Below are 23893 nucleotides of genomic sequence, written 5' to 3'. Positions count from 1 at the left end.
GCCATTATGAGTGGTTACAGCAAGGGTCATGGAAAGACATCCTATTACATGTCATATCTGTCTGTGAATCCATACATTTGAGTGAAATGAGACAAAACAGATGTAGGTAGGTATTTGCATAGCATGTGACCTCCATCTGAAGAAAAGTAAAAATTCAGCCTAGTAACCTGTCAAAAAAAAAAAAATTGTGTAGGCCAGGAATTGCCAGCCAAGGATCCAAAATTTTGGAAAAATTTTGTAGGGCACCCCCTATGTTAATACATTAGTTTTTGCATGGGAGAGAAGCCTTCACTTTATTTTTCATTAATAATTCAGACAGTGAATATTAACCAACTTTCTGGTTTCTGCTTGTCATAAGGAGGGGGCAATATTTTGGGGAAATCTATTTCTGCATGATGAGCTTTTGCGCTCTAAATATCAAGCACTTTGCCCATGTGCTCACAGATATGTTCTTAATCTCCCACTTCTCACGAACGTTACCCTTCCCAACAGGCTTTCAGCAGAGCTCACCGTATCGGACAGAATAAAAAGGTCATGATCTACCGGTTCGTCACTCGTGCCTCCGTAGAAGAGAGGATTACTCAGGTAGCAAAGAAGAAGATGATGCTGACCCACTTGGTCGTAAGGCCGGGTCTCGGCTCCAAAACTGGGTCAATGTCCAAGCAGGAGTTGGACGATATCCTGAAGTTTGGTACTGAGGAGCTCTTTAAAGATGAAGCAACAGAAGGCGGTAAGTCACGATAGAAGTTCCATGAGGGAAGGTGATAAAGGACAATGTCTACCAGGCCTTAACACCTTTTTGTATCCTTGTAGGTGAAAACAAGGAGGGTGAAGACATCAGTGTTATTCACTATGATGACAGAGCCATTGATAAACTACTGGACAGGAACCAAGATCAGATAGAGGACACCGAGATCCAAGGAATGAACGAATATCTGAGCTCGTTTAAGGTGGCTCAGTATGTCGTCAGAGAAGAGGAAATGGTAGTGAGTAACTTCCACTTAAAGGGTTTCATCCGGGGATAATGGTTTCACGGTCCATTTTGAAGCTGGACTGATGCAGTAAAACGATTAGACCTGCACTGTATGCTTAGTTAGAAATGTCTGTGAAAGAAGAAAAAATGGTGTCCAACCTTGAGCCTTTTAGAACTAGAATCAATACAAATTTGTTCTGTGGCTTAGGATCCCCTACCTTCCGCTTTCTGCAGTAGTTTTCCTCCTTTGATTGCAAGATTGGGGCAGCACAGTGGCTAAATGGTTAGGACTTCCACCTGACAGTACTAGGGTCGTTGGTTCAAATCCCAACCACGGCACCACCTGCCTGGAGTTTGCATGTTCTCCCTGTGCCTGCCTGGGTTTCCTCCGGGTACTCAGGTTTCCTCCCACACTCCAAAGACATGCTGGTAGGTGAATTGGATCCTGTGTATATTGTCCCTAGTATGTGTATGTATGAATGTGAGTTAGGGACCTTAGATTGTACGCCCCTTGAGGGTTAGGGACTGATGTGAATGTACAAATATATATTTTTATATATATATATATATAGCGCTGCGTAAATTGACGGCGCTATATAAGCACCTGAAATAAAGAATACATAAAGACCTAGTTTCAGAGAATATCCTTCAGTCCTGTTCTGACCTAAATCCCTAAAGATTAGAATTATTCATTGAATGAGGTGTGACAATTTATTTCTCATACTGGACTGGAAAAAATGCTTGCTTACCTATACCAGTCACCTTCACAGTAGTCCCCTTGTGGAGCAACGGCCTTTTATTTATTTATTTTTTTTTTTTTTGAGGACTTTGCAACTGCTGGAAACTTTTCTAGAATTAGTTTTCCACAGCGCTGCGCAGTATCTTTGTCGTGGCACGCTGGATGTCCAGAATGTCCTTTTTGTGGCCATATTTTGATCTTGGAAACAGTCAAAAGTCACATGGTGCCAAGTCAAGGGAATAAGGTGGTTGGTCAAGTTTGGAATAGACTTTGGGCCAGGAACTCGCAAACAATGCATCGTGTGCAGGAGCATTGTCGGGGAGGACAATCCACTTGTCAGGCCAGAGTTCCGGTCTTTTTCCTCCGAACAGATTCCTGTAACGGTTTCGTTTTCCACATTTTTATCCGCCCTTTGCGTTTTTTGGCTGCCTACTCACCCCTCCATACACCACCTATGCCATTCAAAAACACTTGATTTTTACCTGGAATATTTCCTGTAAGCCTATAGTAACAGCTAAAGTTTCACTTGCACTGTTGTCAATCGTCACGCAAAATTTGATGTTTATCCGCTTCTTCAGATTCCTTTCACTCGTTTTCCGCCACTAGCAAAACACACACGTGTCATTCCTTCTACTACCCTGTAATGGCTACGTCCACTGGTCTGCGACCCAGGAGACTGCGAGCTAGAACATATCAGAACACGCTCTAGTGCAGATGGCTGTGTGACTCGCCACCGTAGTGCTATGCCGCGGGCATTCCGGGAATTAAGTTGTCCCGGCTCTTATGTTCTTTGGGGGATTTTGTGCCCAAGATCTGTTTAAGAGGGCTGTGCACAGGAAGGTGCATACCCTAAAGGTTTGATTGAAAGCTTGAAGGGGATTTCCTGTTGGCTCTCATGGGAATCTGTAGAGTATGGAGGAGATTTACTAAAGCCGGAGCACCCAGAATATGGTGCAGCTGTGCATAGTAACCAATCCGCTTCTAACTTCAGCTTGTTCAGTTTAGCTTTGACATTAATACAGGCCATACATGGGTCAAATTCTGAATGATTTTTCGTCTGAAAATCGGAAATGTTGTTCGCTCGGTAATCCGATGGCGCCATCAATGCTTTAGAAAATCGGCCAACCGAGTAATAAAGTTCACCCCATATAACAGGCGAAACTTCTGTTCCTTCCAGGTCACGGCTTTCTTTTGGGAAAAACGATTGTACAATTTGACCATCATTGAGTCGAAAATCGGTAGTTTTTCACAAATTTTCCAACATGCCCGATCACCGAAAAGGGGAGGAACCACGAAAATCGGCCGGTGCCATTGACCCCACTAACAGCGAACATCGGCCGATTTTATTTTTAGGTCTGAAAATTTTCTGATGAAAAATCGGTCAAATTTCGACCCGTGTATGGCCAGCCTAAAGCGCCGCTCACATATTTGCATTTTGCTTTTGATGCTTTCTCCAGTGCTTTTTGCAGTGTTTTCTTTTGTTTTTGTTTTTTGTTTTTTTGGTGTGTTTTTGGCATGTTTTTACCGTGATTCGTGTTATGTTCAGTTTTTTTTTTTTTTTTTTTTTTGCTGAACAGAATAATAATGCAAAACGCAAAAATGCACTACCTTGCGTGAAGCAGCTTCTCCATTTAAACTATTGTAGCTAAGACGCTGCTTTTTAGCTTTTAAAAAAACAGCCCTGACCCTTTCAAAAAATGAATCCGCTCAAAAAAGCATACATGTTCCATAGGAAGCCATGTTAAATGGACTGTAGTGTGTATCTGTAAAAAGCACTAAACACATTGGTGTGAACGCAGCCTAAAACCTGGAAGCTGATTGGTTATTATGTTCAGATTCTATGTGCACCACTTTTAGTACACCTCCCCCCTATGTGTACCTGGTAATGTTGGGCCATGAACCAGTGAGGCCTAAATCTCGAACAGCTATTACAGCTTTCTGTTGCTTGCTCAGGATGAAGAGGAGGTTGTCCGTGAGATCATCAAGCAGGAGGAGAGCGTGGATCCAGACTATTGGGAGAAACTTCTCCGGCATCACTATGAGCAGCAGCAGGAGGACTTGGCACGAAATCTGGGCAAAGGAAAGCGAATCCGAAAACAAGTCAATTATAATGATGGCAGCCAAGAGGACAGAGGTGAGAATTAGGCCCGCCTGCCGCTATCCTACAATGTTGGTGATCCTTCTCAGTATTGTCCTCGAATGTCAAATACCTTTTTTTTTTCTTTTTTTTTTTGGTTACCATTTGGTGATCCTTATGTGTATTTTATTTTAGATTGGCAGGATGATCAGTCTGATAACCAGTCTGATTATTCTGTGGCTTCAGAAGAAGGCGATGAAGACTTTGATGAGCGATCAGAGGGTGAGTAATCATCTTGACATATTTTTCATTGATGGTGTTGTTTTTTTTTTTTTTTGTTTTGTTTTGTTTCTTATCCATCCTGCCAATTTTTTCCTGACAAATCTCATCCATCCGCAGCAGCTCGTCGACCCAACAGGAAAGGCTTAAGAAATGACAAGGACAAACCACTCCCTCCGCTACTGGCTCGCGTGGGAGGCAATATCGAAGTATGTGTGGATGGATACCTGGGATTTTGGTTTTCCAGGACTGTTGGATCGTACTCTGCAGAAAAGCACCGTAAGAGCTATGAATTAACAGAGCAATATGTCTTCCTCTTTTCAGGTATTGGGATTCAATGCCAGACAGAGAAAGGCCTTCTTGAATGCCATTATGCGCTATGGAATGCCCCCTCAGGATGCCTTTACCACCCAGTGGCTTGTGAGAGATCTGCGTGGAAAATCAGAGAAGGAGTTCAAGTAAGGATCACTTTTCCTTTTGTGTATGTAAACCCTAACAAACCCTCTTATTTGCTTTCTTTTTTTTTTTCTTTAGAAAAAGACCATTAAATTTGTTTCTTTTTTTTTTTTTTTTTTTTTTTTTTTTTGTAATTGTGTGGGTTTTTTTGTTTTTGATTTTTTAATTTAATATATATCTGACTGGTGAGTGCAAAAAAGCCTTTAGACCAGATTTGCAAGAAATTCAGTCCTGTCCTATCCATGCTATAGTATTCTCAGTTTTTATAGGCCTTGGCCATGTTACCTCTGAATTACAGAGCCCCATCCCCTCATGTTACAAGAATGGAGTGGGGGAGGTCTTCTGTAGTCATACATTCCTGTGCTAGAATGAAAGCTGCTCCTCCATGCATCCAGTACAATGAGCGAGCATTGACGTCCTAGAACAGGAAGGCGTGGTGCCTACAGGGTCTCCAGCTGAAAATAAAGAATAAAGGCGACAGGAGAACTAATGCAGCCACCATATTTAAAGACTGTAAGATGCAATATTTTTGTTCCTTGGTGAACCGCTTCCCATCCAGCTCATGGACATAAACAGCCGGACGGGAGCAGTGCCAAAGCGGGTGGCCGTTTATAAACGGGCCCTGCATTCACTGCCTGTGTGCACTCCCTCGCACTCTGGTGTTTTGCTGTGTCCTCCAGACACAGAGGTCCAGTACAGCGATTGGTGTTTTGCTGTGTCCTCCAGACACAGAGGTCCAGTACAGCGATTGGTGTTTCGCTGTGTCCTCCAGACAATCGCTGTACTGGACCTCTGTGTCTGGAGGACACAGCGAAACACCAATCGCTGTACTGGACCTCTGTGTGAGGTCCCGATTCACGTGATCACTATTTGGCCAATCAGTGATCACATGAGTAGTAAGCAAGATGTCACTTGCTGACGACATTGCTTACTACTTGTGAAATCTGTGAATGATCACATGGTACAGGGTTATTCACACACCCTTGTACCATGTGCCCAATCACAGCTCTCACAGTATTTCTCAATGGCTGAAAGAATGCAGCCAGAGAAAAGGAGAAATGATTGTTTTTACAGCCTTTTATGGGTGTAAAAGCAATCAGTGCAAAAAAAGAAAAAAAAAATCATCACCCCCTACACTATGATGACATTGTACTGCTAGGGTGATGGTATGTTAAAAAAAAAAATTAATAAAAAATAATGTAAAAACTTTTAAATTATACTTTTTGGTTATAAACTATTTTGGGTTATTTTTGTTTACTAAAAATATAGCTGAATACATTTTGGCCACGATTTATGAAGAGACTATTTATTTGCAAAATTTTATAAGAACACTTTTTGAAAAAAAAAAAATGTTTAGACTTTTTCATTTATATAGCAAAAAAAATAATCCCAGCGGTGAATAAATACCACCAAAATAAAGTTCTATCTGTCTCAAAAAAAAAAAGTTACATTCGTATGGGTACAACACTGACCGCGCAATTGTCATTCAAAGTGTGATAACACTGAAAGGTGAAAATTGGCCTGGACAGGAAGGGGGAGAAAGTGTCCAGACTTGAAGTGGTTAAGATACATTTCAGGTCTTTTAGTCCTTTTTTTTTTTTTTTTTTTTTTTTTTTTTTTTTTTTTTTACCTCTTCTGCAATGTGTGTAGCAATATGAAGATAGATCTTTAGTGGCTGCTTCTAAATTTGTTCATTTCATGTAATATTTCATGAGCCTTCTTCAATCTCTTTAATTCCCAGGGCCTATGTGTCGTTGTTCATGCGTCATCTCTGTGAACCTGGAGCAGACGGGGCTGAGACCTTTGCAGATGGAGTCCCAAGAGAAGGGCTATCCCGCCAACATGTGTTAACCAGGATTGGCGTTATGTCGCTCATTCGTAAGAAGGTCAATATCTCCTGTGTACTTTTATCATTTAGAATTGGCAAAAAAAATCAGAATGTCACTGTGGTGGATTCCTAAAGTGGAACTAAATCCTCTTTACAGTGACTGTCCGGTCACACCGCTGCGATTTGTGTGCAATTTCAGAGAGATTTTTGGAGACTTAATTGCTGCTTGAGAAGAGTTTCACCGATTTCTTGCAATTTTCAGTGCGATTTTGCATTTTCTCTGTATGTGAAATCGCAATAAACTGCAGAAAGTCCTGCAAGAACTACTTTTTGAAATCCAAATCACAAATGTTACCCTAGGTTCACACCTATGCGGCCGTGCGGGGGCCGCGTTTTGCTCGGGCACGAGAGCCCATTCATTTGAATGGACTCCCGTGCCCGTGACATGCAGGGAAGAAGTCCCTGCATTTCTTTGTAAAATGCAGCCGAGGTTCCCAGTACGGTTGCGTTTCCCAGTGCGGGCGGCGTGCCGTTAGAACTAATGGCACCCGCGGGTCTGCAATTCTCTGTGCGGGTGGTGCGGCTGCACGGATTTTCGTGCGGATCTGCAGCGGCACCACACGCATAATGTGAACCGGGGGTTAAGACACTGGCATTCACATTCATTAGATGAAATTTCAGGTGCAAATTCATTTCCCAAATCTCACCGGTGTGAGCGGCATTTATGGAAGCTGCCATCTTGGCCTCTGTTTTATCTGCTGTTAGCATGGTGCTGCACATGTGATCCGTTTTGACAGCAGCCATTAGATGGCTCTCAACCAATCGGTCAAGCCAACATAAGCACACTAGTACCTATAAGACAGACCATACATTAAGCAATTTTCTTTCCAGCAACTGCCAATGTGTTGATGGGGGAATCCCTCCCACAGCGCTATTTTGTTTTGCTGGAGGAAGCCTTCCCTGCCGGCAGAACACATATATAGATAGATGGATATAGCTGCCAGCAGTGTTTGCATGTAAAAACTCCCAACTGGCTGGTTGTACTGAAGTCGATCCAGCTGAACCAGCCAAGATTTGATCCATGTATAGTCGGCTTTACTGTTACCGTTTATGGCATGCCTTGAATGTAACTGTTTGGGAAACTGGTAAATCAATGGGTTTAGTTCCTCTTTAACCCCTTGGTGCTGGTGCCTTCCGGCCCTTTAAGAGTTTCAGAAGCCGGGAGGTGGGGCGAGGTTTTAGGGTCATGTGGCCACCGTGATTCGCTGTCATGGCGGTCACATGATCGGGAAAGGTCCTGATCGAAAGAGGAGATCGGGACCTTTCCGGGAGTACTGGACATCTGTGCTGGGAGTGCGTAGAGCGCACGCTCTCAGCGCATATGTTTTTCTTAATTGCACGGACCAGACGCCGGGAGGCCGCACATTTGCGTGCGGTTGATGCAAAGAGTTTAAATCCTTTTGATTCTTATCTGCTTGGAGATATTTGAGTTGATTATATCAAACTTTACTTCTCATGCAGAATGGAGCTGTGGCTTGTTCTTTCATTTGTATACTTGTCATTTTCTTACAGGTTCAAGAGTTCGAGCACGTGAACGGGCGCTGGAGTATGCCGGAACTGGCGGAGGCAGAGGAGAACAAGAAGAATTCCCCTGTCGATTCTCCATCACCCAAAACGCCCACTCCATCTACCCCCGGGGATACACAGCCCAATACGCCAGCTCCTACCCCTGCAACTGGTGAGCTATATTGGTGAAAGATTATTAACCACTTTTAAGTCCGGACACTTTCACCCCCTTCCCGTCCAGGCCAATTTCGAGCTTTCAGCGCTATCACACTTTGAATGAAAATTGCGCGGTCATGCAACACTGTATACCCATCTGAATTTTTTTAGCATTTTTTTGAGACAAAACGTTTATTTTGGTGGTGTTTATTCACCACTGGGATTTTTATTTTTTTGCTACATAAATGAAAAAGTCCAAACATTTTTAAAAGTGTTTTTTTCATACAATTTTGCAAATAAATCTTGCAAATAAATCTTTCTTCATAAATCTTGGCCAAAATGTATTCAGCCATCTCTTTTTAGTTACAAAAAAATAAATAACCCAAATTCGTTTATAACCAAAATTATAATTTTACTAAAATTTGACATTTTATTGTTTGTTTTTGTTCTTTTAACATACTGTCACCCTAGCAGTACAGTGTCACCATAGTGACACTGTACTACTTGTGGTGGGGGGTGATAAGTTTTTTTTTTTTTTTTTGCACGGATTGCTTTTACACCCATAAAGGCTGTAAAAGCAATACTTTCTCCTCCTCTCTGGCTGAATTTTTGCAGCCATTGAGAAATACTGTGTGAGCTGTGATTGGTCACAGCTTGTCAAATGGTACAATGCTGTTGTAAATAGCTTTGTACCATGTGATCTCTGATCATTCACAGATTTCACATGCAGTAAGCAATATCAGGAAGTGACATCTTGCTTACTACTCTACTTGTGGGGGGTGATGATTTTTTTTTTTTTTTTTTTTTACACGGATTGCTTTTACACCCATAAAAGCTGTAATATCAATCGTTTCTCCTTCTCTCTGGCTGCATTCTTGCAGTCATTGAGAAATACTGTGATTGGTCACAGCTTGTCACATGGTACAAGGCTTTTGTAAATAGCCTTGTACCATGTGACCTCTGTAATCATTCAGATTTCACATGTAGTAAGCAATGATCATCTTGGTTATTACTATTCATGTGATCACTGATTTGCCAATCAGTGATCACATGATCGGGACCTCACACAGAGGACACAGCGGGCACCGGATCGCGGTGCCGTGTGCTTCCAGGGAGAGCACACAGGCGGGGAGGACGTTTATAAACGGCTACCCGCTCCTGCACTGCTCCCGTTCGGCCTTTTATGTACATGGGCCGGACGGGAAGTGGTTAACTTGTACAACAAATTTCTGTAATCTTCTCTTTTTTGGTGCGTTTTTGTCTCACAGAAATGTCTTTGAGTATTTTTTTAGCTTCCTTTGCTCTGTCCCCCACTGCTGAGGGGGGAAAAAAACTGCACACCTTCCTATGGTGCTGCTGCTCCTCCAGTGATTCCTGCTGTAAAGTTAACATGTTGCCTGGGAATTTCCAACATGTACAGAAAAAATTGAAGCCACTTGCTATGGGCTCCTCACTGTATTCTATAGGCTTTGTGTGAGTTGAGCCACACGGCTCCCCTGTCCAGTCTTCATCACAGACTCCCCTCTTCACTTCATGATTTGTGGGAAGCCATGGCTGGACGAACAGTAAACCTGTCTGTTTAGGAGGGCCGCACACAGTAAAGTGCTCTCCCTTAAAGGCTCGACAGGACATGGCTACCTTCTGTAGGTAGGCAAAGGGCAGTAACCCATAGAACACCAAACTGTAAAATGAACCATGTTGGGGTGAAAGCAATTATTTTTAGTATTTAATTGGTTCTATTCTGTTTTCCTTTTTTGTAGACGAACCTGCAAAAACTGAAGAGGTTGTTGTAAAGGAAGACACACCAGAATCTGAAACCAAACCCCCAGAGGAAAATACAGAGGTGAGTCAATGATTGGCGTTTCCTCTTTAAAGAGACCCTGTCACCATATCCTACCCCAAACTACTAGACCACAGGTGTCAAACTGGTGGATGTATATTATATAGGGTATGCTTGTTAGAGCCTAACCTCTGTAGCTGTAGGATAAAGGTGCCAGATGGATATCAGGGATGGATGGATGGGAGCAGTAACACCGGGGCGGCTCTTAGAGTGGATGCAAGGCTCTAATGCAGTAAACATAAAAAAGAGAGGAAGGCACCTCTAAGTGAAGTATATGTACTGCTGTTAGAGGCGCCTTCCTCTCTTTTTCATGTCGAACTGGTGGCCCTCCAGCTGTTGCCAAACTACAAGTCCCATGAGACATTGCAAAATTGACCGTTACAAGCATGACTCCCAAAGGCCGTGGCATGATGGGACTTGTAGTTTCGCAACAGCTGGAGGGCCGCCAGTTTGACACCCGTGTACTAGACAGTCGGGCATGAGGTGCACTTAATGAAGCACTGCATTGTTCTGTAATGTAAAATTACGCTGCAAAAGTATCCACACGATTCAGCCAAGAAATTGGCACCACTTGCCATGTTTCATTATGAGATGTCCAGGCTGCCCACACAGCCAGGCATCTAGCATTTGCAGACTTAAGCAACACTTTATTGAAATATCCATTAGTATCCTTGAGGGGCTTTCATTCAGGGATCTGTTGCCTCTTATTTTTAGCAGACCACCCAACCTGCTGCTGCAGCAGCTGCGGCGGCACCACCTCCACCACCACCTCCACCACCACCACCACCATCCACAACAGCCTCCACAACAACCTCCACAGAGAACCGATCTCCCCCTGCCCCAGCGGAGGCAAAACCGGAGGAGCCGGAGAAAGAAGAGAAGCCTCCAGCAGCAGTGGAGCCAATGGAGACGGAGACCCAGAAAGGTGAGGGAAATGGAAATCTTCAGTTGGATATTACAGACTCCACATTGGAAACTTGCAACTGCCACAGCAGTATATTTGATTCCCGTATAGTCCCAATCAAAGGTTCTGCAGTTTGGAATGTTCTCATGGGCTGGCGGGTTGCATGGTTTTTTTTTTTTTTGTTTTTTTTTTTTTGTTTTTTTTTTTTGTTTTTGTTCATGCGCCAAGAGTTAGGCAGCTATTTTCTACTGATGCTGTGTTTTTTTTTCTGCTGTCGGCGGCCATTAAAGATCTCCTAGAATGTGTCAGCACATATTGGGCTTTACAGTAAATGTTGTAGTGCAGTAACACGTGTTCATCAGGGGACATTTTCACATGTTCTTTAGGGGTATAAGCCCTGTCCTTGGGAGAAAGGACACTAATCAAAGCAGACCGGCCTGGTCCCTGGAGCTTGTCCCTTCTACAAGCACAGAGTGTGACCTGCATTTTTGCATTGTACCCTAGCTGGTAGGACATTCTAGTTTTTCCCACAGAATATTTGAAACACTAGCATATTTCCATCTAAATTGTTTTTATATCAAATAGTACATGCAGAATTTATCAGAGTTCTTTCTAGAGTTGAAAGGATTAAAAGCAATCTTGACTGCAGCTAAGTTTCACACAGTGGGGGTGCGGGCCGCACCGGGTGACATCATCACAGGGGGTGCAGGAGCAGGATGCAGGCACAGTGACCGCTTCCCCCGCCCCAGTGTAGCAGTAAAATGCGTATCCCCTGAAGCAACTGCGCATGTGCTGGTTTCAGGCCGAAGAAGCCGATCGCCTGCTCTGTGCTAAAGTCGGAGATCGGCTTCTTCGGCCTGAAACCAGCACATGCGCCGTTGCTTAAAGGGGTGCTCATTTTACCGTTACACTGGCACCGCTCCTTCCTTTCTGGAGGCGTGTTACCGCACGGTGGGTGACACCGCCTGTTACCGCACGGTGGGTGACACCGCCTGTTACCGCACGGTGGGTGACACCGCCTGTTACCGCACGGTGGGTGACACCGCCTGTTACCGCACGGTGGGTGACACCGCCTGTTACCGCACGGTGGGTGACACCGCCTGTTACCGCACGGTGGGTGACACCGCCTGTTACCGCACGGTGGGTGACACCGCCTGTTACCGCACGGTGGGTGACACCGCCTGTTACCGCACGGTGGGTGACACCGCCTGTTACCGCACGGTGGGTGACACCGCCTGTTACCGCACGGTGGGTGACACCGCCTGTTACCGCACGGTGGGTGACACCGCCTGTTACCGCACGGTGGGGTGACACCGCCGGTTACCGCACGGGGGGGGTGACACCGCCGGTTACCGCACGGGGGGGGTGACACCGCCGGTTACCGCACGGGGGGGGTGACACCGCCGGTTACCGCACGGGGGGGGTGACACCGCCGGTTACCGCACGGGGGGGTGACACCGCCGGTTACCGCACGGGGGGGTGACACCGCCGGTTACCGCACGGGGGGGTGACACCGCCGGTTACCGCACGGGGGGGTGACACCGCCCCTAGGGACGCTTGTGGTTTCACATGCTGTGTTTAGGCTGTCACTGCCCTCAAGTCTCGTGTCTAAGCGTTCCTTTTTCTTCCAGCAGAGGCAGATAAATCTGACGACGTCATCACTATAGACGACAAGAAAGGTGAGTGTCCTTGACGTTGGTTATTATTCTTCCCTGCCGCACGCAAGAAAACTCTGATCGACGCTTGCTTCCTTCTCTAGATGACGTCCAACCAGTCCCATTACAAAATGGAGAGACGCCTAAAGAAGCTGCGGACGAGAAGAAGAAAGTTGTTGCCACAAAACAGAGATTCATGTTCAACATTGCGGATGGAGGTTTCACAGGTGAGAATTGTGCAATGTGTGGGAGTTTACAAGGAAGGTGGGGGGGGGGGTGTCACTTAGAACAAGGTGTACTTATCCCACATCCTGAATGGGTTTTATAGAAGATGTTGGTGGGTATTGTACCTGTGAGGATCACCAGTTTTCCTTACTAACACCATCAATGGGGCAGTATTCTTATTGATGTCAATGGGGAGCTTTCCCTCCCATTAAAACCAATGATGGCACCGATGCCGGGGAGTTTTCTACTGGGCAGTCTGGCCCCCCTAAAGCACAGTAAACTGGCCCTTTTCTTAACGTTTGGAGACCCCTGATGTACATTTTCAGCATGCCTTCATGCTGGGAAGAATCAACTGCCCTGTGCATGTGTGTGAGTTGCATCATCCTGAGCCGGTCAAAGACCCAAAAATGATGTCTGCTTCAATGTAGCTAGTAGAGTCCACACTGGTGGAGGAAATTCAGATCTTGCAGACTGTACTTGCACTTTAACCCCTTTGTGCCGGCACCTCCCGGCCCTTTAAGGGTTTCAGAAGCCGAGAGGCGGGGTGGGGTTTTAGGGTCATGTGACCGCTGTGATTCACCATCACGGCAGTCAGTTTATCGGGAAAGGTCCCGATTTTAAAGAGATCAGGACCTTTCCGTGAGTACCGGACATGTGCGCAGGGTGCGTGCTCTCAGCACGTTTTTCTTAATTGCGCGCAAATATGCGGCCGCTCGGCGTCAAGGCCCAGACGCCGGAAGGCCTCATGTTTGCGTGTGGCTGGCGCCAAGAGGTTAAAGACCTACTCCTGCAATGACTTGAATACTGGGAATTTCAGGGAGTATAAGATTTGCTGATAATTCTAATTCCACTATGGCCGTAGTGACAGTCGTTCCACAGCCTTCCAGACGGTGGATTTGAAAGCCATGGTACTCACTTTTCTCTCTATCCTGCAGAGCTGCACTCATTATGGCAAAATGAAGAAAGAGCAGCGACTGTAACCAAGAAGACTTACGAGATCTGGCACAGGAGACATGATTACTGGCTGCTTTCTGGCATTATAACGTATCCTTTTATTAAACCAGAGAAGACATGATTGAGGACCTCTGTGAAGTCTCGTTTCTCTCTCATCTTTAAGGCATGATCTGAGGGGGAATTTGGCCATAGCCACTCCAGAATCTTGTGGATGGCCTTCATTGAAAAGGAGGTGACCATTTTAGTTGGGAAGTGGGGAGGACACACAACTCCCCTTTTTTTATATATACCGTATTTTTCGCTCCTGACCATAAGACGCACCTAGGTTTTAGAGGCAGAAAACAGGAAAAAAAAATTCTGAACTAATGGACTGCAGACACAGTACAGGGATGACCAGAGACTGCGGACATAGTACAGGGATGACCAGAGACTGCGGACATAGTACAGGGATGACCAGAGACTGCGGACATAGTACAGGGATGACCAGAGACTGCGGACATAGTACAGGGATGACCAGAGACTGCGGACATAGTACAGGGATGACCAGAGACTGCGGACATAGTACAGGGATGACCAGAGACTGCGGACATAGTACAGGGATGACCAGAGACTGCGGACATAGTACAGGGATGACCAGAGACTGCGGACATAGTACAGGGATGACCAGAGACTGCGGACATAGTACAGGGATGACCAGAGACTGCGGACAGCACAGGGATGACCAGAGACTGCGGACAGCACAGGGATGACCAGAGACTGCGGACAGCACAGGGATGACCAGAGACTGCGGACAGCACAGGGATGACCAGAGACTGCGGACAGCACAGGGATGACCAGAGACTGCGGACAGCACAGGGATGACCAGAGACTGCGGACAGCACAGGGATGACCAGAGACTGCGGACAGCACAGGGATGACCAGAGACTGCGGACAGCACAGATGACTGCTGACCTTTGGGGAGGTGGGGAGCGGGTACCTGAATTTGACAGGTACCCGCTCCCACTTCCATGGAGTTGTTCTTTCATCTTACCTGTTCCTCGATCCAGCCGCGCGCTGTCTTCCCAGCTTCTGTAATGGCGCTCGGCATGACAGCCGGGTGCCCAGTGCGCATGAGCGAGAAGCACTTGCGCTTTGTGATTGGTCCGGCGGCTTCTGGGATCGGTCATGTGTCCCAGGTACCGCCTTACCATTCACAAAAAGCACCGCTTCTTGCGCATGCACACTTGGCACCCGGCTGTCATGCCCAGTGCCCACACTACAGAAGCCGGGAAGACAGCGCGCCGCTGGATAGAGGAACAGGTAAGATCAAAGAACAAAGAAGTAAGAGTGGGTACCTGTCCAATTCAGGTACCCGCTCCCCACCTCCCCAAAGGTCAGCAGTCCTCTCCTTAAGGTCCCGCTGCAGAGCTGAGCGGCCGGCCCGGTATTCTGCACGGCGGCGGTGGAAATACCGGACCGGCCGCTCTATATTCGCTCCATAAGACGCACTGACATTTTCCCCCCTTTTTTGGGGGGAAAAAAGTGCGTCTTATGGAGCGAAAAATACGGTATATATTTTGGTGCTTATGGTTTTAGAATACAAAATGTAGACCTGATGTCAAAATGGTTTTTCCCTATAATATGCATGGTCAGACAGAGGCTGAGTTTATCTTTGTGAGACACTAGGCTTTAGGTGACCACAAAGCAGGAAGATCAAAACCAGCAAATCCCCTAGTAAAACCGTGCACAGTAAAAACAGTCCCTGAGACAGCTAACCCTTTGAGTGCCCCAGATGTTAACCTTCTGTCCAGTGCCATTAGTACAGTGTCAGTGCTTTTATTATTAGCACTGATCTCTGTATTTGTGTTAATCCGTTCCCACCCAATGTCCGAATGACCGCTGTGCTATCAGTCCCACTAAAAGTCGTTGATCTCCACCATTACGTAAGAAAACACATCCTGTATCTATACCATTTTTGTTTGTAGATGCTATAATTTTCACTCAAATCAATTAATATACACTTATTGGGACTTTTGCCAAAGACATGTAGCAGAATACATTTTGGCCTAAACTTATGGGGGGGGGGGGGGGAGGAAAAAAAAAAAAAGATATAGATATATATATATATATATATATATATATATATATATATATTATAATATATATATATTTTTTTTTTTATAGCAAAAAGTAAAGAAAATGTTTGTATAAAAAAAAAAGACAAATTGTGGCTTTTTTTTTTTCGTTTTATAGTGCAAAAAATAGACAAAACCCCAGTGGTGATCAGGTACCACCAAAAAGCTTTATTTGTGTGAAAAAAAGGAAATTTTATATTGGTGCTTATGGTTTTAGAATACAAAATGTAGATCTTGTGGCAAAAATTTTTTTGCCCCAGTGTGTGTGTGTGTGTATATATGTGTATGTATGTTTACGTGTGTGTGTGTGTGTGTGTGTGTGTGTGTGTGTGTGTGTTTTTATAGCAAGAGGTAAAAATGTCCCACCAAAACTTTTTTTTTTTTTAAACCCAAAGATATAAATTTCATTTGTGATTGTCAGTTAATGTAGCGCAGTGCTAAATGGCAAACAATGGCCTGGTCATGAAGGGGTATAAATCTTCTGGAGGGCAAGTGGATATTGTTTCATCCATTTTATTTTGTTGGAGTGGTAATGTTTTTGTATATGAATGGCACTTGATGGTCATGACTTTACTAAGGACGTTCCTCACAGATGATATCTAGTGGTAAGTGATGGTATTTGATATCACATAAAGTAGATGGTTTTTCCTGAGCTGTGATCAGACATGGCTATGCACGCTGGCAAGACATCCAGAATGATGTTCGATATGCCATTCTCAATGAACCCTTCAAGGGAGAGGTGAACAGAGGAAACTTCCTGGAAATCAAGAACAAGTTCCTGGCACGGCGATTCAAAGTAAGTCCAACCTCAGTGCAATGATCTGGCTGTCTTTATTGGTCATTATTTGACACCGCCGCAGTTACCTCTTGTACTAGTCTTCAGAACTATTCCCCAACTACTTTTAAAATCATTTACAGTTGGCTCTTGGGGGACTTAGAGAGGTCCGGCCCTCCTTTACTGCAGGCCCATATTAGAGAGAGAAAATACAAGGTGTCCCCGAATTCTGGACACACATAAAATATCAACAACTATATATAGATAGAGATATATTATATATGAGATAGATTATATTATATTTTATATATAATGCATTTGGAGGAACAAAAAATGTGTTTTTTTTTTTTGTTTTTTGTTTTTTTTTCTTCTCCAAATGCATTTTGCCTATGTGTCCAGACTTTGGGGGCACCCTGTAGAAGTACAGCAGAAAGAAAGTGCTGTATTTTGGGGGGGGGGGATTTCTCTGTCTAAAGGCTTGTAATTACTGGCTTTGGTTTGCTTCAGACAGGTTTTGCATACACATAGATGTCTATGGGAATGCAAAGCTGCTTTAAAGCAGATCACGTGAACTGGTCAATCAATTCTAAATGAGATTGGATGAATCTCAAACTATCTGATGCCATTAAAGCAAGTTCATAGACACCTGCCCTGTAAATGTTAAATGAGACGTTCACCTTTGGGAACATGTTACGTGTCCCACACGTTTTTAGGGTGGAACATGTAACATGTTACCAACACTGCACCTGGTCCCCCCCCCTTCCTCTGACAGATAATACGGGAGAAGTTTCTCTGTACTGTCAGATTTGAAAACAGTTCTGCTGTGTGGGCCTTCACGGACTTCCGTGAATGAATGAACTGCAAGTCCCAGCAGCCTTAGCGGCTGTGGGCTTGTAGTTTTCAATGAACGATCACGGTGCTGTGGAGTCCGGTGGTAGTTCATTGCAGCTTCCTGTCAGAATATCTGCTTGTCCGTACATACCGGTACAGCATGCAGATATTCTGACAGATCTGCAGGAGACCTGCATGGTATCAGTGATCTACCGATCGCTGGCGCTATGCTTTCCAGACTCCTGTGGACAAAAATAATATACCCTTTTCTTTTTTTTTTTTCCCCAGGTAAAAAAATTTGCCTTTTTTTATTATTTTTGTACAAAAAGTGAACTTAGCCCCCATAACCTCTCCAATCCCCCCCGACTATTGAAATCGTGCGACTTAACTGTAAATCGCACTATTTCAAAGTTGGGATGGAATTGCGATTTGCAAGACATTTGACACAGATGTGTATACAGGTCGCACCTGAAGTAGTGGATGCACTACTTTAGAAATTGGTGCGGCCTTAACCAAGTCAGAACTGCACCGATATGACCGCTGTAATTGTGGGCAATGGGGTGCGACTTGGCATGCGATTTTCAAGTCGCATGCAAGTCTCCCCCAGTGTGACCAGGGACTTATCCCTTTAATCCTGCTACTTTCAGTATTTCTCTGGTTCTTTTTGTGATAGGGCGATAATGCCATACGTAAGCTAATAGTGCGATTAGTAGACCTCGCTGATTTGCACTCGTGCTGGATGGTAAGTAAATGTTCCCGGGCATACCCCCCCTGCTACCCAGACCAGCATTCCCTATTTCACCACACCATTCTCTATGGAGAGAACTTTGCTCCGGCACGGTTCGTGCTCGCACTGCAGCAAACTGTACCAGATCACAAGTGATCCGCGCTCGTGCCCATCTGTTCTGGTCCTGGTTTAAAGCATGGGTGTTACGGGCAGTGAATGCTTTAATCCAGGGGTATCAAACTGGCCACCCTCCAGCTGTTGCCAAACTACAAGTCCCATGAGGCATTGCAAGGCATACTGTTACAAGCATGACTCCCAAAGGCAGAGGCATGATGGGACTTGTAGTTTTGCAACAGCTGGAGGGCCGCCAGTTTAATACCCCTGGTTTAAAGCATTCACTGCACATACGAAGAGGCCCAATGGGCAGAACCACACCCGGTTCTCACTGTGTTTTTTTGTTTCTGCACAGCTCTTAGAACAAGCGCTTGTCATAGAAGAGCAGCTTAGAAGAGCCGCTTACCTGAACATGTCAGAAGACCCTTCCCACCCCTCCATGGCTCTGAACACAAGATTCGCAGAGGTGGAGTGTTTGGCAGAAAGTCATCAGCACCTATCTAAAGAGTCCATGGCAGGAAACAAGCCAGCAAATGCTGTTCTACATAAAGGTAACTCTTGCATAGACGTCTTTTACCCTTTTTTTGCTCTCTAAACTTCCCAGCTGCTAATATATGCTCAGCCTTCACTTCGTCTTGTCTGTGGCTCTCCATGGGATTAAAGCCCAGCTGCTCTGCAAGTTGTCACCCGCTATATACTGGTAACAAATCCACAGCTAAATTCTTTAACCACTTGCCGAGCGCAGATAGCCGAATGATGGCTTCACTGCGGCCGGCCAGTTCTGGGAGGGCATCATATGACGTCCTCCCAGAACACTCCTCCCGCGCTCCCCGGGGGCACACACCCGGCGATCTCCGTGATTGCTGTGTCCTACGGACACAGCTGATCACATGTTGTGGTAAAAGTCCAATCACAGCTGCCTTTTATCATGTGATCAGCTGTGTCCAATGACATAGCAGATCACCGGTAAATGCAGTTGCCGGTTATCGGCTGCATTTTCCTTATGCTGTCGTAGCGTGAGGAGAGTACAGCCAATAACCGGCAATTGTTAGACGAGGGATCAGCACCTATCATTAGGGCACTGATCGGTGTTCAGCAGTGCCACTCGCCTGTGCCCATCAGTGCCCCCCGGGGGGGGGGGGGATGCTTTACTGTAAGCACACTGCACAGCCATTCAGAGCAGTGTGCCGGAGCTGACAGGGAGGAAGACAGTGAACAGTCTTCTTCCCCATCGGAGATGCTTGGTAATCACTGGCCAGGACCCGGTGATTGACGGCGGCATGGTTAGGGCACGGCTCGCACGGACCCCCTACCCGGAAATGCAGAATGACATGTATAATATACGTGATTTTGCACACCTCTGCTACCCTGTAGCAGTATATCTGCTATAGGGTGGCGGGGAAGCAGTTTTAAAGGCAGAGGGTTGTTTTTTGTGTGGTTTTTTTTTTTTTTTTTTTTTTTTGTTTTGTTTTTTAATTTCCTCAGTGCATTCTATGCATTAAGGTAAAAAGCCTTCTGCATGCAGCACCCCCTGATACTTACCTGAGCCTGGTCTTGATCCAGCGCTGTGCAGGAAAGCAGTGGCTCCCTCAGTTCTTTCCTCATTGGCTCAGACACTACAGCAGAAGCCGGTGACACTTCCACTGCTGTCAATCACAGCCGGAGGGGAGGGAGTTGGGAAGGGGATGTCTGTGGACACAGAGCTGGCTTGGGAGAAACATGCAGGAGTGACCCTAGGGGCACCTAGCGGGGTATCCTAGAAGAGGAGGATCAGGGCTGCTCTGTGCAAATCTATTGCACAGAGCAGGCAAGTATAACATGTTTGTTATTTTAAAAAATAAAATATAATCCTTTACTATCGCCTCTATAGTGGAAGTAAACTAAAGATATACAAAATTCCCAGACAGAGCTTATATAATGGCATAGAGCAGTGGTTCTCAACCTTCCTAATGCCGTGACCCTTTAATACAGTTTCTCATGTTGTGGTGACCCCCAACCATAAAACTATTTACCCAGAAATTATAATTCATGAGTGTCCTTTTACCTCCAATACTGCTGCTTTCAACAGAGTAGCTGCTTTCTACACATCGGAAATGTGTTTTCTGATGGTCTTAGGGGACCCCTGTGAAAGGGTCGTTCGACCCCCCAGGTTGAGAACCACTGGCATAGACCCTAGAGGTCTCTTCTGTGATCAATTTCCCCCGCCTGTTGGGTAATGTTATCTGAGCTGCACATGCGCAACTCAGACCACATTTACAGTCTGCTTTGCATTCCGCAACAATGTCACTCCCGGGAGTGACATCACCGCCGTGCGGACAAAAGATTCCGAACCCGACTGAGCCTTGACACTGAGCGGCCGCATGTTTGAGTACCAAAATGTAAACAAACTATGCTGAGATTGCGCTCTCCCTGCACAGTTGCCAGTTCCTGATGAAAAGCTCCTGATTGCTGCTTGCGGTCCCGATTTATGTGACAGCCAGTCACGGTGGTCACTTGATCAGAATCCCCTTAAAGGGCTGGGTGGCACTGGTGTAAAGGGGTAATGCACATGTGTATGTGGTGTGGGTTGTGGTTTTGTTATGTTTTTTGTTTTCTCTTCGTTTTGAGAATGAACTGCTAAGAGTGGACATGTTCTGTGACATCGTGCTTTAGTTTGTATCTTATCTCATTGTGTCTCTCACTACTGGTAGTACTTAAGCAGTTGGAGGAACTGTTAAGTGACATGAAGGCAGATGTCACCAGACTCCCCACCACCATTGCCCGAATTCCACCTGTGGCCGTTCGACTGCAGATGTCAGAGAGAAACATTTTGGAGCCGACTGGCAAGCAGGACCGGAGAACCTCAACCCCAACAGGTGAGTTATCCCTCTTTCTCTCTCTTCTCTCTCCTCTCTTCCTCTCTTCCTCCCCTCTTCCTCCTCTCTTCCTCCCCTCTCCCTCTCTCTCTTCCTCCCCTCTCCCTCCTCTCATCCTCCCTCTCCCTCCTCACTTCCTCCCCTCCCCTCTCTCTCTTCCTCCCCTCTCCCTCCTCTCTTCCTCCCCTCTCCCTCCTCTCTTCCTCCCTCTCTCCCTCCTCTCTTCCTCCCCTCTCCCTCCTCTCTCCTCCCCTCTCCCTCCTCTCTTCCTCCCCTCTCCCTCCTCTCTTCCTCCCTCTCCCTCCTCTCTTCCTCTCCTCTCCCTCCTCTCTTCCTCTCTCCTCTCCCTCCTCTCTTCCTCTCCTCTCCCTCCTCCTCTCTTCCTCTCCTCTCCTCCTCCTCTCTTCCTCTCCTCTCCCCCTCTCTCTCTTCCTCTCCTCCTCCCCTCCCCCTCTCTCTCCTCTCTTCCTCCTCTCTCTCCCCTCCCCCCTTCTCACTCCTCCCCTCCCCCCCTTCTCTCCCTCTCCCTCCCCCCCCTTCTCTCCCCCTCTCACTCCCTCTCTCTCCCTCCCCCCCCTTCTCTCCCCCTCTCACTCCCCCTCTCACTCCCTCCCACCCCATCTCACTCCTCTCCCCTCTCTCTCCCTCTCCCCCCCTCTCTCCCCCCCTCTCTCTCCCCTCTCCCCCCCTCTCTCTCCCCTCTCCCCCCCTCTCTCCCCTCTCCCCCCCCCTCTCTCTCCCCTCTCCCCCCCCCTCTCCCCCCCTCTCCCTCTCCCCCCCTCTCCCTCCCCCCTCTCCCCCCCTCTCCCTCCCCCTCTCCCCCTCTCCCCCCCCTCTCTCCCCCTCTCCTCCCCTCTCTCTCCCCCCTCTCTCTCTCCCCCTCTCTCTCTCTCCCCCCTCCCCTCCTCTCTCTCTCCCCCCCTCTCTCTCTCTCTCCCCCCTCTCTCTCTCTCCCCCCCTCTCTCTCTCCCCCCTCTCTCTCTCCCCCCCCCTCTTTCTCTCTCCCCCCCTCTCTCCCCCCCCCTCTCTCCCCCCCCTCTCTCCCCCCCCTCTCTCTCCCCCCCCTCGCGCGCTCTCTCCCCCCCCCCCCCTCTCTCTTTCTCTCTCTCTCCCAATTTTTAACTTTTTTTTTTTTTTTTTCCCCCATAGATGGCTCAGCAATAATGAACACCCTCCTCTGGTCAGGAGGTCAGTGTCCACCCACCCCAAACATTCCCAACCAAGAGCAGAGGGCCCCGGGGAAAAGGGCATTGGACCGGTTCACCGAATAGTCATCCAGGAGAAGACTCAGCAGAGCTGAACCCCACCCCGGGAACATTTTTATTAGAGGGTCACAGGAATCCTGGTCCTGCAAGGGCGTCACTGTGACCGCACAAGCCTGGAGGCAGATCCTATGGTGCTGCTGCTTTGCAATGGGGTTCACCCCTCCCTCGGGGGGAGTTCAGGGTTGCATCGAATGCCCCAAAGGCCAGAAACTCGACCTGTGCACAGGAGCTGCTGCCTGGGTTAAGAAGGAAATACTTTTGGGTTTTTTTTTTGTTTTTGGTCTTTAATTTTATTTGCGCCAATCCCCTCACACTGCCCGAGGGGGGCAGGAGGGGTGTCAACCAGGACAGACACCCTACCTCCATCCTTTTTAATACAGAACGCGTTGTCGTATAATAAAAACACAAAATGCTATCGAGATGTTTCCTGACTCATGTATGCTGATGAGAGTTGGCTGATGGCGGTGGTTGGTGGGCATGAGGTACTCTACCCTGCGTATTTCTATTAAACTCTAGTCCTCCCCCCTGCTCTTGGCAGTTGTTTTGTGTGCCAGTATAGTCCTCAGTCTCCATTTCTCACTGGTAATACTTTGGACACAATTCTCAGGGTGAAATGGTAGGCCGAACCTGCAGATGACCAGATGATCCAGAGTCCATGTGATTAGCACACCCTAAAGCAGAACTCCAGATACGGCTACATACATAGAAGGGAGTTGGTTTACGTGCAAATAAAGTATTTGTTCATTCCTGAGGTTGCAGTCAGACTAGAGACCCAGAGTTTTCTCTGCTGCAGTTAAAGGATAAGTTCACCTTTTTAAAACAAATAAATAAATGCGCTTTTTTTTTTTTTTTTTTTTTTTTTTTTTGCAGGTGTAAAAAAATGTGCGATATTTATTTTACTTGAAGCCAGGTTGTGGGTGTCATGCGGGACTCCTGCAGATTAGCTACTGTATCTGTCTGCTTATACCTCTTATGGGCTGGCAGATACCCACTGACAGGAAGAGACCATGAACTACCAGAGCGCTCCCCAGAACCATGGTAGTTAATTGAGAACTACGAGCTGACAGCAACAAAGCGACTTGTAGTTTCCTGATCACAGAACTCTGAATGACGTTGGCTTAGCCTCACATAGCTGCGTTTAAAAAAAAAAAAAAATTGTGACAGCTAGCGGGGGGGCAGAAGTTCTCCCCACTAACTGTCACAACGGGGGATCGGGCTTCAGGGGCCGGTGCTACAGGAACATACTCATATTTAAGGTGTAACGTGTAGCATGACATGCTACGAAAGGTGAACTTATCCAAAGTCGTTGCTTTTCCAGCCTCTGATTGGATATTCAAGCAGTACACTACCCTTCCCTCCCTGCCTCCTCCCTGCTCTCACTCCCCTCTCTCTCTCGCGCTCTCCTCTCGCCCCTCTCTCGCGCTCTCCTCTCGCCCCTCTCTCGCGCTCTCCTCTCGCCCCTCTCTCGCGCTCTCCTCTCGCCCCTCTCTCGCCGCTCTCCTCTCGCCCCTCTCTCGCGCTCTCCTCTCGCCCCTCTCTCGCGCTCTCCTCTCGCCCCTC

The 23893-nt window shown here is 46.7% G+C and overlaps 1 protein-coding gene and 1 non-coding gene across 5 annotated transcripts in view; both read left to right on the top strand.

Annotated features, from left to right (window-relative positions):
* The window catches only part of CHD4 (chromodomain helicase DNA binding protein 4), an 84675-nt gene extending 61927 nt beyond the window's left edge, over positions 1-22748 (top strand). For 2 of the 4 annotated variants that reach the window (XM_089664331.1, XM_089664328.1), the window contains 17 exons: positions 493-730; positions 814-986; positions 3666-3846; positions 3985-4071; positions 4189-4277; positions 4393-4526; positions 6266-6410; positions 7925-8090; positions 9835-9917; positions 10629-10839; positions 12450-12497; positions 12578-12700; positions 13634-13742; positions 16430-16562; positions 18569-18764; positions 20904-21068; positions 22218-22748. In XM_089664331.1, the coding sequence (XP_089520457.1) occupies positions 493-730; positions 814-986; positions 3666-3846; positions 3985-4071; positions 4189-4277; positions 4393-4526; positions 6266-6410; positions 7925-8090; positions 9835-9917; positions 10629-10839; positions 12450-12497; positions 12578-12700; positions 13634-13742; positions 16430-16562; positions 18569-18764; positions 20904-21068; positions 22218-22339 (2403 nt within the window). In that variant the 3' untranslated portion in view covers positions 22340-22748. The remainder of the gene's footprint in view (positions 1-492; positions 731-813; positions 987-3665; positions 3847-3984; positions 4072-4188; positions 4278-4392; positions 4527-6265; positions 6411-7924; positions 8091-9834; positions 9918-10628; positions 10840-12449; positions 12498-12577; positions 12701-13633; positions 13743-16429; positions 16563-18568; positions 18765-20903; positions 21069-22217) is intronic. The other 2 variants (XM_089664329.1, XM_089664330.1) reach the window with 2 other exon arrangements.
* LOC149433880 (small Cajal body-specific RNA 11) lies at positions 9571-9707 on the top strand. Its single transcript, XR_016308835.1, has one exon.
* Positions 22749-23893: the final 1145 nt, after the last annotated feature.

This window comes from Staurois parvus, unplaced genomic scaffold, assembly GCF_062004578.1.
Source record: "Staurois parvus isolate SC_StPar_1 unplaced genomic scaffold, SC_StPar_1.0 ptg001885l, whole genome shotgun sequence".
In the NCBI taxonomy this organism is placed as follows: domain Eukaryota; kingdom Metazoa; phylum Chordata; class Amphibia; order Anura; family Ranidae; genus Staurois; species Staurois parvus.
The sequence above is the reverse complement of the archived record's forward strand: the minus strand, read 5'-3'. Positions and strand labels throughout refer to the sequence as shown.